This window comes from Zalophus californianus, chromosome 1, assembly GCF_009762305.2.
Source record: "Zalophus californianus isolate mZalCal1 chromosome 1, mZalCal1.pri.v2, whole genome shotgun sequence".
In the NCBI taxonomy this organism is placed as follows: domain Eukaryota; kingdom Metazoa; phylum Chordata; class Mammalia; order Carnivora; family Otariidae; genus Zalophus; species Zalophus californianus.
In genome coordinates this window covers 130,250,784-130,266,804 of record NC_045595.1, presented here as the reverse complement: position 1 = coordinate 130,266,804, position 16,021 = coordinate 130,250,784, and the positions used below count along the sequence as shown (strand labels likewise).

The following is a 16,021-nucleotide window of genomic DNA, read 5'->3' as shown; positions in this document are numbered from 1 at the left end:
AAAGATTTTATTTATTTATTTGAGAGAGAGAGAATGAGAGATAGAGAGCACGAGAGGGAAGAGGGTCAGAGGGAGAAGCAGACTCCCTGCTGAGCAGGGAGCCCGATGTGGGACTCGATCCCGGGACTCCAGGATCATGACCTGAGCCGAAGGCAGTCGCTTAACCAACTGAGCCAACCAGGCGCCCTAATTTTGCATTCATTTAAAGCTGAGAGTCCGTGAATTTTATAATCTGAGCTCAGCATGGCAAATTACAGTGATAATCAGACTGTTGTCATTTGTTTAGTGAATGTTTTGAAGTGGATACATCATTTTTATCTCTTGCTTTAGCAGGTCCTTACTTCAATCCCCGCTCTCGGCAGAGAATCCCGCGTGATCTGGCCATGTGTGTTACCCCCAGCGGCCAGTTTTACTGCTCCATGTGTAATGTTGGGGCTGGTGAAGAGATGGAGTTCCGGCAGCATTTAGAGAGCAAGCAACATAAAAGCAAGGTGTCTGAACAGCGGTACAGAAACGAGATGGAGAATCTAGGATATGTATAGTGGTCGTTGTATTCAGATAGAGCAGCTTTTCCTGCCTATTGTTTGCCTTCTGTCAATATGCCCTGCTTTTGTGGTCCTTTTGATCTGAGTCCATTCCTCTGCTTAATGTTAATACGTGTAACCTGCAGTGGTACCATGAGATGTCAAGACTGGGGAAGGAAAAGAATGTGCTTCTTAGGTCATGATGCGTTTTCAGGTCAGTTGTGTTGAGTTACTTAGAGCATGTGACCTACCTACCCCACGAGAAATAACTTTTTATCTTGACCAAGTTCTGGTCAACTAGTAGCCTGATCACTTAGAGCTTTAACTATTTAAAAACTTCACCTTTTTTTGCAGTTTTAGTTTTATGTACTGTTAAGTAAAGAATTTTATTGACTTCTTACTTCAGATAACGGTAAAAACAGGTAAGCAGAGATTTTGGTTTCCCAAGTTTTCTTTGGAACCACCTCAATGCAATGCCTTGCCAGTAGGATATATGATTATAAGCAGCATTAGGGTCTTTCCCAGTACGTGTTTTCCACTTGCCTTCCCATTATTGATTGAAATGCAGATTTTCTTGGATTCATATACTTCCAGTGTGCTTGTAGACTTCCAAATGGTGAAATTTCATTTTCACTTGTGGATTTCACACATTTAAATGTGGGCTTCTTCCTTCCTCCCCCCTTCTCCCACCCTGCCCCAGTTGAATTAGCTTGTTTAATAGGCTCATTTTCATGCCCCAGCTATGTTGTGAGCTTTCCAAGCCCCCTGTTCCAATGTCCAATGCGTTTAAGATAGATATGCTATTTTTTTAAAAAATATTTTTCAGGTGGTTTTGGGAAATGTAAAGATGTGTTTGATTTTTCATTTTAGAGTTATTCATTGATAATAACATACTTATATGATGGTCTCGATTGTAAGTTCAGATCTCTTGATACTTGTTTTGGGAGAATTTTTCGATGAACTGATCCTTGGGGTTTATTTACATTCTTTCCTGTCTTGCCAGTTGGTTGGTTGCCCTGAAAAATACTACCCCCTTACTGTTTCATAGATAGAGAGGAGTTAAAAAAAAAAAAAAGTTAACCAGATTTTAGTATCATCATTTCCAGTAGTAAAATACATGAATTTTGATTTCCTTCTTTATTATTCAGCTTCCTTAAATGTCATAGAAATACATTATGGATTTTGGTATCTGATAATTATAACAGTATTTTTGTTGTTGTTGTTTTTAAAATAAGCTCTAGTGTATGGCTAGATAAACGAATGGAGTACCCTATGAACTTTCATTAGTTGTATTTTATCTACTTACTATATTTACATGGATAAGACTGGTGCTCATCCATACTTTTTTTTGAAAGGCCACATTCACCAGGAAGTTTATAATGAGCAGTATCTTTGCACTATGGTCAATTCACATTTGATTGCTTTTATTACTAAATAAAAATGAAACTCCTATTTTTTCTTTGAGAATTCTATAGGCAAAGAGATGGGGAGAAGGAAATTATAATCATCATTCCTTTCCTTTAATCTTTATGAACACTTTTTGAGCAATCTAGATCCATATTTAAAATTCAGTTTTGGGATAACCACTGGTACAATATCAAGTTGCTCTTCTGTTGAAGTGGTGGTTTTTTGAAAAATAGAACCTACATTTTTTTTTTCCCCTCCCAGAAACAGGAGAATGAAATAACATTATTGAGATTCTATCTAGAACTGTGACTCTGAGTATAATAATCCTTTTATACAATTGATTAGGGCAATTTAGAACTTATTTTATTGGTCAGTAGGTTACTCATTTTGCTGCTAAGTATAATTTGTGGGTAGAATTTAATATTACAGTGCTGGCCACTTGGTTCTATAATTATTTAAAAATCTTATTTTCCCCCTTTCTCTGTAGTCTGTGTGTGTGTGTGTATACATATATGTGTGTATCATATATGTATACACATATATGTGTACACATACATATACACACATATATGTATGTATCTATATGTACTTATATACATATATACATACACACATACATATATATTTATGTGACACCATAGAGAAGATTTCATTGGATCCTTATTTCAGGTAATAATAAAAGATCGTGGATAAGAATTTACAGTTTGTAAAAGTGGCATTTTTCCACTTTCAGTTTTTCCTTTGCAAACAAATTTGAAGGATTTCCCTCACTCTCCCTACTTAACAATTTTGTTACGTATATACAAAAAGCAGTGGACTTAAAGGCCTTGATGTTTTTCCTGGCCTTGCATATTCAGGTTTCCAGTCTCCCAGTGCCCTTAATGGATGTTATGAATGCATAAATGCATTTTCTTTAAAGAAAAAAGTTAGATTTATAGTGTTATTTCTTACTTGCTCTATTTCTTTGCACTAAAGAAGAGCTATGTGTTTGTTTTATATGACACTTTAGATACCACATTGCCTACAATAACTCGGTTTGCTCCTTAATTTCCGAACTGTAGGAAGTTGATAACTTCCATGATCATTTATAGAGGTTACATACACATCCAAAAAAAAAAAATCGCAAATCTCTATGACAGTGGGTTATTTTGAGCTTGTTACCTTGCAATATTCTCCTATGCTCCATAGGTGATACAAAGGTGACAGAGGTTGTCAGAAAGGAAATACCTAAATAAATACATGTCTGCATGGTACAGTTTCTCATCTTCATGCATTCCTATTAGACAGTGTTTTTTCCCTGTTGAAGAAGGCTGTTGTTACTACCACAGTCAGTGATACGTGATCTCCATTGGTTTCCTTTTGTGAAGTCCAGTCCTGCTTTGTAATGTGCTCTAGAATCCGCACCCTGTGCTGCCCAGGAGTCATGTTAGTATCTTTTTATATGCTGTATACAAGGACGGACAGAGGCCTAAACAATGTAAGACCTTTAGTCAAGTCAATAGATTTTAGTAATCATCCGCAAGAAGCACTCATAGCATCCAAGTCTCTTTTCTCTGTGAATATCTCTGTGTAAGTTGTCATTTGAAGTCCATGTTAGAAGATAACAATTAGAAACTCTTCTTAAGATATTGAGGGCAAGAAGATGTAAAGGAAAAATTCCATGTTCCGATTAAAAGATTGGACTGCCTATGGCTTTGAAGTGTTTTTTTCAACAAGTTAAGCTACAAAATGGAGGGTGCCATGTAAATCCTTTTGGCTCCACACTGAACAGAGAATACTTTGTTGGTCTTGTCTTTGTATCTCATGTACTACAACTTGTAAATATGTGCATGTTTTTATTACATTTGTCTGCTTGTCTCTTATTGCACTGAATTCTGCAAGATGCATAATATTTTATACCATTCATTTAGAAAAAGTTCCTTCTCCCAACTTTTCCTCATTATTTCCCCTCCTAATGAGTCTTAGAAAACCATTTAGGATTTTTTGAAACTCTAAGGTTGAATGAAGAACCATGGCTGTCTGAGACCATTCTTATGTTCCTCTGACTTACACAGCTGAAGGGAAGCATGAGATCTTTCTTCCACCCTATCTTACAGAACTGATATCTTGCTTATAGTTACTGTCTGCACCTTCAATGAGGGGAATGGGAGAAATGTGTTTGAGCAAACATATATTTGCTTAAATCTTACTCTGTAGATAGATTCTAAGGATTAGCAGTGGGATTTATGATTCCTTCACTCCTGAGTTGGCTGGGACTGTGAGCACTGACAGTTTGAGGACTGTCCAGTGACCTGTGTAAAATGAGTCTTGCTTGTGTCAGGGGAGACATAACTGTTGGGCATGGTATCCTCTACAGAGAGGCCTAGGGATGGTGTGAAACCTGTTTTGTTTCCCTGCTATGGGAATGTAGGCTGAAAGTGCTCTCTAAAGAACTTGGTGAGGCATATATAAGACAATAGAACTTTAGAAATAGAAATATTTTGTCAATATAGGCAAAAGTTTAGTGCAGGCTTTTGAACAAATGCTTAAAAATATTCCACCTTACCAACTATTTTTTTTTTTTTTTAACCAGCCGAATTATTGTTCAGGAGTTTCATACATAATAGTGTTTTGTTGTTGCTTTTGCTTTTGGGGGGTTTTTCTTGGCTGTAGACCTCTCTCATCAGAAGCTGTTACTAGCAGTCTAGCTGAATGGACAAATAGCTGTGTAAATAGCTTCTCATACGACGTTTCTGCTGATAGCTGTTTGACTTTTTCTTCCCATTATGAATGGGAGGATCATTTGTAAATTCCCTTTCTGGGTAGCTACCAAAAAAAAAAAAGAATACTGGCTTATGGTCCCATGTGACCCTGTCCCCATTAAGCCCAGAATATGAGTGCCTTTAGCAAGTTTTAGCATTTCACAGAGAGAAGAGATGATAGAATTATTGCCATTAATCAGAATTCATAAAACAGAAGCTTGGAATAGCAAAGGTCTGTGTAAATTCTGCATTTTTTTTTTTTTTTTTTTTTTGCCTAATGCGATTTCAATTTGAAACTGAGTAAAACTGTTAACATTATTGATCAGGAACCGTACACCCTGAAAATAAATCCAGTTGTCCCAGGCTGACAATAGTCATAGATTATTTTTCACCTTGATCTGTGTTGCATTTATATTTAGTGAATAGTAGTATGGTGGATTGGGAAGGGCTTGACACTGATATTTGGAAAAACTTTATTCCAGTGGTCTTTTCAAAACTTGTCTATTCTGTAGGGAGGAGAGAATTATTTACTTGCAAATGAGGTGTGTGAAAGAGAGACTGTCTTTTCCACAATACTTACTAATTGTGTTAGTTCATCTCTATGTTAAAGAAAGGATCTTCAGAAATTGGGTTTGAGGCCTTAAGCAAAAATTCCCACTTCAGTTAATTTACAACTCTAAATTGCCTGAGTCTTTAAAACACACTGCTAAATTAATTTTATTGTAGAAATAGTAACATTTCCCTCAACATTTTATTATGAAAAATTTTAAACATACATTGGAGTCAAATTTTTTTTACAAATATCCACCAGTAAATTCTAACATCAACACTTTACTAGGCTTGTATTACCACATATCTGTCCATCCCTCTATCCATCCGTCCATGGATGGACGTTTTTAAAAATATATATTTTGGTGTGAATTTCAGACAATACATTTCCCTTAAATACTTCAGCATAGGTGTCATTAACTAGAGTTTATTATCTGTTTAAATATGACTATCTTTTAAAAAGCAGTGTATGAAGTTGATAACTGGAACCAAATAATATACATTATTTTCTCTTGTGGACTTTAGCCTTCTGGTTTCTGTTTTTATGTGTGCTTAGCGTAAAGGAAGACCACTCCTCTCCAACCTCAAGTTTTCTGGTGTTGGTCATTTTAAATGCTTAGTTGTCACACCTTTTAAAGTTCCATTAAGAATTTTTTCTTTATCCCTCTTCTATGATATATTTTTGCTGAACTATGCAGCTTCTTTAAAATAACTGTAAGTTATGGATTGGGGTTTATTAAATCAGCTTATACCTCATTTCATTCTATGGATGCTTTTCTCCATGAAACCATGTCTCTGTCATTACTTTCACTTGCTCTACCAGCACGTAGAGAGGCGGAGAGAGTCAAACCCATAGATGATTAGCTGTTTTAAACAACTCAAGAAGATTTCGTAGTTTCGAAAGTTGAAACCATTAACTTCTCTAAAGCCTTTGAATTCCCTGAGAATTGTCATTGCTCATGCTGCCTCTAGCCATAATTAGCAGGATCAAAAATGATTGTACTGTACAATGAGTTGTTGAAATTGTGAGCCTTAGTAACCATCTTTAGCTTTACTCTAGGACTGTTTAGAAAAAAAATTTTTTTTTGACACTTGCCTTTATTTTTATGCCAATTTTTTTTTTTGGACAAAATCTGAAGAATTTAAGTGAGTTGCTCCAGGTCATGAAGATTCAATGGATAAGTCAGAATAGGAACTTCACTGTTCCTGATTCGTATTCTTGCGCTTGTGTGATAAGCATCATGGCTTCCAAGATAACTGAACATTCCTTTGGGGACCTTAAAATGAAAGTATGTATTTTTTACTGATTATTTAGTTTTTAGGCATTTCATGATTCTTTGAACTTAAAGATTTTTTTTCGTGGTCATGTCCTCATTAAGCCAATGTAATTGCTAAAAACCTCACTTCACTGTTGAATACCAACTAATAATGCAGGTTTTATCAGGTTTCTTTTTGCATTTAATAACCTTCATGATTACTCATAACTTTCTATGTAAGTGCTTAAGTGACCCCGTCACTAGTGAAAATAAATGTTCTATATCACTGATTCAATGTATATTCTCTACATGATATATTTTTTTAAGGAAAAGTAACCCCATGTGTCAGGATGAGTGATATCCTAGGGCAAAGCACATATAAAGTTTATTTCTACTCTGCAAATCTGGCATTTACGGGAACAAAACTCTTTTAGAGTGGCTGGTCATTGTTTTGCCTTCTTTTGGTACTTGAGCACCTTTCTGTGGTTTTGTAAATCAGTGTGTCATTTTGTAAGAATTTCATGTTGATTCTGTGTTAATTGGTGTTCACCTTGTGGTATCCTCAGCTGACCGTAATAATTTAGTTTGGGTACGGTGTGTCTGCTTTGAAATGCCTTACTAGAGCATGTCAGATTCTGCTCTAAAGCATTCCATGTATCTGCTAGGGCAATAAGTTGCCTCTCTTGGATGTATGCTGTAGATCCAGAAGCAAAACTGATTTTGCTTTCACTGTTAAGGTTGCATTTTAGTGTAGTTATTGTTTTAAATTAGAGAATAAAATCATAAAAAAAAAAACAAGGGAGACTTTAGAACCCTTCATTTAATGGCATGGCAAACTTTTAAAACTGCTTTTGCTATTTCACTAGAAAAATATCTAGTAAAGGATATGGCTAAAAACCGCCAGCCAGAACTGTGTGAAATTGGGGTTGTTTCCTAAAATTTTTTCTAAATGTCATACAGGGGTTTAACATCTGTGTATGTTGTTGGGGCTAAGTGCCAGTCACCAATTTGGAAATCTGTTTGCATTCTGGGGCTATAAAATGGCAAAAGTGTCATGGGATTAAAACCAATCAACTGTGAATTGTGAAATTGAAAGTGCTTTTTTGGTTTTATTTTCTTCCGCATATTGAATATAGAAATCCAAAAGTTATTTAAAATTTACACTGCTTATGTTGATGGCTCATTTTGGCTGTGTATCCTCACTTATGTACTGATTTCTGATAAAAGCTTGACATTATTATAACAGGTATTTTGTGTTCAATTTAATAAAACAGTTTCTGAGTCTTGTCTGCACATTGTTTTGTTCTGAATTGGAGATCACGGGAAAAAGATACACTGTCTGCACTGATGGGTTATTTTCAGTGCCGATGGTCAGTGGCTGTAGGTTCACCGTTCATCAGTCTGCACAGGATCTGCCATGGACTTCCTGAACTTGTGCAGAGTATTGTCAGCTCTTGGGCTTACAGTAGACTTGACCTAACTGGTCCCACTTTTTCTTCCCTACATCACTGGAGTTAGCCTGAGACTGAAGGAAGTTCTCAATTTTATTGATATGTTTTAAAATTTATCTTCCCTTCAAATTCTGAGAAATTTTGGGCTTAGCAGGACCATAATCACTGCTTCTGAAAATAAACACATATGAAAAGGCATCTACCCATTAATCTTTTGGGTGTTTCACATATAAAAATAATCTTATAATTAGCTTATATATACAATATATTATTGCTATGGTCATTTAAGAACTCTGGTTTACTCAGTGCAATGTGCTTTTGAATTTAAATGCTCATTTTAAAAAGTAGATTATAGGCCTGGGAAGGTGCTGTTATGGTTTGTTTAATCAGGATGCAAGACACATACACTTACTGTCGTGGGAAAAATTCTTGTGTCTGCACAAAAAAATGTTTCTGAATGAAGTGAATAGATCACATTGAATCTGTCTGTGTGTTGTAAAAATACTCAAGGCAGCACATTTTATTAAATCATCTCTAAGAGATTTTTAGCTTAAAAGAAAGCTATGATAATGGGCATCAAAAAATAGAACCTTAAACCACTAGCTTTTCAGCTTTTCTTCAGGCATTTCTGAGGATTATTTGCTGAAAATCTATTCAAGATCAATCGCTGGTGTTACCCTTTAAAATTGTATGTAAAAGACTAGCAATGAAATCTCCCAGTCTGTTATAAATTAATATAAGAATGTAAAGAGATCAGAAATAGATCTTTTTGTGATGAGTTTTAAGATATTTATCATCTAAGTTGAGACTTAACCCACCAAGTTTTATACCTTCTTGTGGGATATTCATGAACTGTTGAAATTTGGGAACTTAGAAAAAGATGAAGACAGGCAACAGTTGTGCACTTTAAAAATTATCTAATAGGGATGTGATTATGAATCTTGCCCCCCCCAATCACCTAAAAATACACTCCATGGTGTATTATGTGTACATATGTGTCAGAGAAAGAGAGATGGAGAGAGAAGGACAGAGAGAGAAATGTGTATTAGGAGGAAGTGTGTGGAAGTATGTTGTATGTATGTTGTAATGAAGTATGTCCGAAGGAACAGAGGTATGTTTGCCACTGGAAGAAATAGGCTTCATCATAGGAGTCTGTAATACCCGCTTGGCACTTTGGATGTCTTTAAGTATGTAATTAGAGCTTCAAATATGCTTTGGCTGGCAGCCATCCTTCCAGACAGAAACAAGATGTCTTTCATACTAGCTTTAATTTTTAGTCTTTGCTAATGCCAGAGGCTCTTCTCTCTCCCTGTTTTTTAGAAATAGCTTATTGGCTTATAGACTTTGACCAAAGGTATCTAGTGCCACCATGTGGACTCTTTAAATCTTACAGTTAGCAGTTCAAATGTGGTTGGTATACCACCTCGGCAGCAGGCTCTTTGGCTAAAAACCACCTAGTGTAGGAGAGGAGTTTTTAATCCATAAAGCAAGGGCAGACATCATGTTTTTAGGATAACAAGGAGTGTATTCTTTTACACCATTGGCTACTAAAGTATGCAGAATGGGAAAAGCAGTGAACTGGGAATCAGAATACATACATACATACGTCTGTGTGTGTGTGTGTGTGTGTGTATCATTTTTTGTGATTTTTAAAAATGTCTATTTTGCTTTAAAAGAATCCATTATCCATGCACTTTTGGGTATGTGAACAGCAAACATGGAAACTAAGTAGGAATAATTGTCAACGAAAGCCTCAAATTGGAAGCAAAGGACTAGTAAAATCTCTTATCAAAGGAGATGGTTAAAAATTAAAAAATTATGTATAGGGGCAAATGTTACCATATGTGTGGAAATGATGCTGACAATATAAAAACTAAACTACAAAATGAAAAATACAAAAAGTTTTCCCAAACATAATTCATTTTGGGGAAAACAATGTTTTCTGCTTCAATAAGTTGGCAATATAGAAGTCAACATATTTTTAAGTCTTTCGTTAAATATTTCGAACATTTAGAAAAAGTGTGCACTAGGATAACTTTGGGCCTATTCTGTCACCCGTGTGCTCCTGGACATGCCACTTAACTCTTCAGTTATTCTGAATTGGGGTATTAAGTGTGAATTCCAGTTATTTCTTTTCATCCCTCTCAGAGAATGATGACTTAGAGAATTGATCTTTAAAAATTGGTTGCATTTTTTTGAATAGTTAGATCCAGAGCTCACCTCTGAACTCATGCTCCCATGTCTTCCTCCCCAGAAATGATGGCAGTTACCAGTTTCTTAGGTATTTTCAAGAGATATTCTATGCAATATGGAAGGTGGCATTACATACACACTTTAATTTCTGGTGACCAGTGTGCCTGGGCAATCATTCCATACCAGCACATGTGCACCTTATTCTTTTTGACTGTATGGTATTCCCTCATATGATTCCCAAAATATCTTTTACTGGTCCTTCTTTGATTGGTCCTCCTTGATTTTTTTTTTTAAACTGAAAGCTTTAAAAAATTGTGGTGAAATGAACATAATATAAACTTTATCATTTTAACCATTTTCAAGTCTGCAGTTCAGTGGCATTAAGTACATTCATACTATTGGGCATTGTCACCACCAACCATTTCCAGAACTTTTCTCAACTTCTCATACTGAAACCCCATAACCCATTAAGCAATAGCACCCATTTCTGCCTCTCTCCAGCCCCATGGCAACCATCATTCTACCCTTTCTATGAGTTTAACTACTCTAGGTACCTCATACAAGTGGGATCGTATAGTATTTGTTGTCTTGTGACTGGTTTATTTTATTTAGCATAATATCTCCAAGGTTCATATGGTAGCATATGTCAAAAATTTCTTCCTTTTAAGGCTGAGTAATATTCAAGTGTATGTACATACCACATTTTGTTTATTCATTCATCTGTTGATGGACATTTGGGCCGCTTCATCTTTTGATTATTGTGGATAATGTTGCTCTGAACACAGGTATACATAAATTAAAAACTTTTAAAAATTTAGCAATTATTTCAAAGACGCAAAATATAGAAGATAATGAAATAGACACACAGGTGCTCATCACCAAACTCTCCAGCACCATCAAATCCTAGCATTTTGCTGTATCTGTTATTTTTAGGGGAAATAAAACGTGGTTTCAGCTGAAGCCCACTGTGTACCTCTCTCCAGTTCTAATCTTTCTCCCTCCCCAGATAAACCACAGTCTTGAATCTGGTATTTATTATTTTCGTGTATATTATTATGTTAATACCATATGTACCCATAAACAATGCATAGTGTTGTTTATGCTTTCAAAACTAATGTAAATGGCATCACAATGTGCAAATGCCTTTGTGTTTTTTTCCTCAACATTCTGAGATTTATCTATGATGGTACATGTAGCCATAATTTATCCATTTTAAATGCTGTATTTAAAAGTGTTCCATTGTCTGCACATACCACAATTAATTCATCCTCCTGTTGATGGACATTTAGGTGGCTTTAAATATTTCCTTATTACAAGCAATACTGCAGTGAATGCAAGTTTTTTACATATCTCCATAGGCATCTGTGTGAAAGGCTCTAGAAACCAGATCCTTGCTACATCACCTTGGAGCTCATTAGAGATACACCATCCCAGGCCCCGCTCCACACCTACTGAATTAGACCTTATCTTTAGTAAGATCTTCCTTTATGTAAGGTGCTCATAGGCATATTGAAGTTTGAGCAGTTGGTCTCAAACTTAGTGGCACATTGGAATCATCTGGGAAGTTAAAAAAAAAAAGCAAAAACAGCCTTATGCCTGGGTCATACCCCAGAGGTTCGGACTTAATTGCTCTAGGGTGTGCCCAGGTCTCCAGGGATTTTTTTTTTTTTAAAGATTTTTATTTATTTATTTGAGAGAGAGAATGAGAGAGAGAGAGAGAGAGCATGAGAGGGGGGAGGGTCAGAGGGAGAAGCAGACTCCCTGCCGAGCGGGGAGCCCGATGCGGGACTCGATCCCCCCAGGACCCCAGGATCATGACCTGAACCGAAGGCAGTCGCTTAACCAACTGAGCCACCCAGGCGCCCTCCAGGGATTTTTAAAAGCTCCTTAGATGATACTAATATGTAGCCAAGATTTAGAATGACTGCTTGGACATAGCAGTAGAACTGTGACTGCATTGTATGTGTCGCTTGGCTTTTGCTGGTATGCCACTCCAGAAAGGAGAGTTTTACCCATAATGGGCTATGTCAGGCAGGTAGAGACTATAATGGAACTTCTAATCCAGGAAATTATCAAAACGTTCAAGCAAATGCTTCATCCTATTTTAAGTACAATTCGTTTTTAGTCAACAGAGTCTACTTAAACACTTGGAAGGCACTAACTATGTATCAGATAATCTCCTAGAAAGCACTTTCTTAATATTATTTCTCTTAATATTTGTTGGAAAAATTTCTTTTCCACTTTAGAAAACCTTGAAATTTTGCGTGGGATAGTGCAGTTTATCAGAAAGTCAGAAGAACCTGTTAAGAAGGAGGAAGAATGCACTCCAGGATGGTGAACCCCTCTGCTCTGTGCCCAGAGAGGCACCCGTGACTCAACCTCCAGCCTGGGACACCTGCAGAGCGAAGCTGCCCTCCACTCATGCCACAGGGCATGGTCAGGGAGCACACAGAGCTCCTGCTTCCACAAGGAAGATAACTCAGCACTTTGTCGTTTAGTGGCGTGAGCTTTTCTCTCCAACAGTGTATCATTGTAGTCAAAACTGGGAAAACTCCTGGGGAGGCTTGGGGCTAATTATTCATCTATCCCATTGCTCTGCATTTTTGTGAATAGTTGTACAACAGAGTTCTTGAGTCCCAACTGGATTTCAGAGTATATCTATGTGACCTGAAGGAACTTTCTCAGAGACAGGAAATTCTTTTTTTCCATTACTCAGATTCATGTTCAAGCACATAAGGAGACATACATACATTCTCACTGTCTAATATTCAACACTTTTGTAAAGGGGAAATACTCCTTAAACTCCCCATTTTCCCAATCCCACTTTTTCCTTCCTGGAGGTAACCGGTATTATTAGCATAATGCTTATCCTTCCAAGCCTTTTTGTTTGTTGTTGTTTTATGCTTTATGGAGAATTTCTATGCCCTCTACTTGTAATTTATTATAGTGCATCTTATTTAACCTTATACAATAATGCTGGCCAAGATGGGCAGAAATCCAAATTTTTATGTTAAGTCTCTTGACCTTGGTCTCTTGGTAATTCTCTTTCCTCTAAAACACGTTGGGGCCAAACAAAACATATCTGCAAGACAAACTCCGTGCTGCTTTATGGCCTCTGCTTTAAGAAGGCTTTGATTTAATTCTATAATAGAAGTAAAATTTTTGGTGCTGGCTAACCTGTGAAAGTTTTAAAGCCAAATGATGTTATGATGAGATTTTATTTGGAAATGTGCCCCTTCTTCACATGCTTGGCTATTGTTCTTTGGCCCATCAGCCCATAAATTCCCAAGTGGTGACCACCTGCAATAGGGCAGTTAAGAGGGAGCGTACAGATCTGTCCTGAAATCCGGCACAGGCTCCAGTTTTCCTGATAGTGAATTTGCAAAGTCCTTGAGCCCAGAGACCAAATCCTGTTTTGCTTGCCAGCTACCAAGTAATAAAATGGTGATCACATGCAAAGAAATATGAAGCCACTCATTCCCGTTCTTTGGTCCACTAAGAGGGACTTGGCAGGAGGGTATGTTGGTGGAATGCTCATCTGCAGAACACAATGACTATTTCCTACAGCCCCTGCTGGAAACACTAACCCATTGGCTGGGTACTATCCTGTCAGCAATCGAAGAGAATTCCTACAGAACTAAATTGATCACTCCTGCAGAGGTGGAAGAAGGGAGCAGAGGAAGAACAGTCTCACGCTCAGCAAATGAAAATCCCCCAGGCTGCTGGTGAAGTGAGCCTCTGGCACTAGAGAATAAGGGAGTTTGGAAGCAAAAATAGAGGCACATCTCTCATCCCCAGGAAAGGCTGTGGCCTTACAGTTTTGTCCACCTAAACCAAGACATGTGTTTTAAAATATAATTCTGCCACAACAATGAACTCTTCAACATTGGTTGTCTTAATTCTCTGGAGTATGTTTAAAAAAATTTTTTTTAAATGTTTTTAAATTTTTTAAAGGATTTTATTTATTTGAGACAGAGAGAGAGAATGAGCAGGCGCAGAGGCACAGCGAGAAGCAGACTGCCCAGTGAGCAGGGAGCCCAACGCAGAACCCTGGGATCATGACCTGAGCCGAAGGCAGATGCTTAACCAACTGAGCCACCCAGGTGCCCCTGTCTAGAGTAGGTTTTTAAGCTGTATCCTGGGTGAATGAATTCACAGCTAGAATAGCACATGGTTAAATAAGAGGCTGCTTTACAACTTCCCTTCTGCTTCAAGCTGGGAGGCAGGAAGGAGGTCACTAATCTTTGTGGTACAGGTGCCTGTAAGTGTGAAAGTTTTAATGCCCTATGGGCAAATTTTGAGTGAAAAGGATCAAGAGCTAGTTGATCAGTGTGCCCCACTTTTATGTCTCAGGTGGGGAATGCTGAGGTGTGTTCTATATTAGTAATTCTACATAGCTCTTCAAGAGTCCCCAGTGGACAAGAGCCTGTTTTCCAAAACAACATTGGCTTCTTCTCCTTGTTTCACTCTTCCTGATTCCTCACTCTCATTCCTTGGGAACACCTCCTAAAATAAACGCTCCACACTTGGGCCCCCGTTGCAGGCTCTGCTTTTAGGTGGGAACTGAGGCTAAGACCTCCTCCATTCCCAAATTTCCTAACCCAGCTTACTTGACTCATTCAGTTCACCTTCCTGGCTCTGGAGGCGCTTGCGGTTGCGACCCTGCCTTAGCGACACCTCGAGGAACTCATCCCCTGTGTTCAACACCATGACCACCCTGAGCAAATAACTCCTCAAGCACTGCATGCAGTAGCAAGGCTTGTGGCTGGCGTGGTTTCCTCTGTGGGAGGCCCGCTCTTGCTGCCCCCCGCCACCAATTTCCTGCTACCCTCATTTTCATGAAGCAGATTCCTACTTGGTCTTCAAGGCCAGCTTCAGTTTAACTTCCTCTGTGGACCCTTCTCTAACTCATCCACTACAAGCATGTTTAAAGGCTAAGGAAAGGGAGCTAAAGGAGAGGGAGAGATCTGCAAACGGGAAGACACTCATGGGGCAGCTCTTGTTGGAGAAGAGAATGGCATCAGGGGCGCAGCCTACCTCCAAAGAAGGATCCTTCATTCTCTGAGACTGGAATAGCGATGGCAAACACTGACATACACCTACTCTGTGCCAACCTCTGTTTCAAGTGTTTTCAAAATATTTAGTAAATGTTTGCCTCTCTTCCAAGGACTTTCTGAGCTATGTATATGTATAATTATGGTCCCCATTTTTCAGGTTAGGAAATAGAGGCACAGAGAGGTTGAATAACTGCCCAAGATCACACAGCTGGTGGGTAGTCAGGATGCCAGGTAGTTTGGTTTCAGAGTTCATGCTCTTGACCACTATGTCTTATCACTTCTTAAGGGAAGCTAACGTAGAAAATAAATACATGGGGAAAAGAAAGCCGAGGTGGTTTATGTCTGTTGGCCTACATTTTCTCAGTGAAACAGGAGACAAGGCCGGCTCATGTGACGGTAGGAGGCAGTGACCCTGTTTGAATTTGACTAGGCAGAAAAAAAAAAAAAGCAGGAAGAGTAAATTGGCCTTTGTCATATTTTGCAAAAGTTCCTGAACCACCAGTAATACTTTGCCTGCCTCTTAGCGCATTGCCAAGTATTTGGCAACTAAACTACTTTTACCAAATGGCATCATTCCTCTTTTGTTAGTGTTCCCTGTGGCACTTCCAGAAAGCACAGTACTTGAGGCTCTGGTATGTTTTGGAGATGATAGTTACAGGAATGCACCTCACACTGTTCAGAAGCCTCAGTCCAGGAGGAGCATGCTTCTGGAGAAAGGACCTTTGCTTTTCCCAGCATTGCTGTGAACACCTAGGAAGGATGTGGTGGTATTTTGTAGTCAGGCATAGGCTGGGTGGTTTCCAGAACAGATAGGCATCAGATCTCCATGAGAATGGAAAAGAC

At 38.0% G+C, this 16,021-nt stretch overlaps 1 protein-coding gene across 6 annotated transcripts in view; it reads left to right on the top strand.

Annotated features, from left to right (window-relative positions):
- Positions 1–7,764, top strand: part of ZMAT3 (zinc finger matrin-type 3) — a 34,876-nt gene extending 27,112 nt beyond the window's left edge. For 5 of the 6 annotated variants that reach the window (XM_027585157.2, XM_027585159.2, XM_027585154.2 and 2 more), the window contains one exon: positions 331–7,764. In XM_027585157.2, the coding sequence (XP_027440958.1) occupies positions 331–542 (212 nt within the window). In that variant the 3' untranslated portion in view covers positions 543–7,764. The remainder of the gene's footprint in view (positions 1–330) is intronic. The other variant, XM_027585158.2, reaches the window with a different exon arrangement.
- The last annotated feature ends 8,257 nt before the right edge of the window (positions 7,765–16,021 follow it).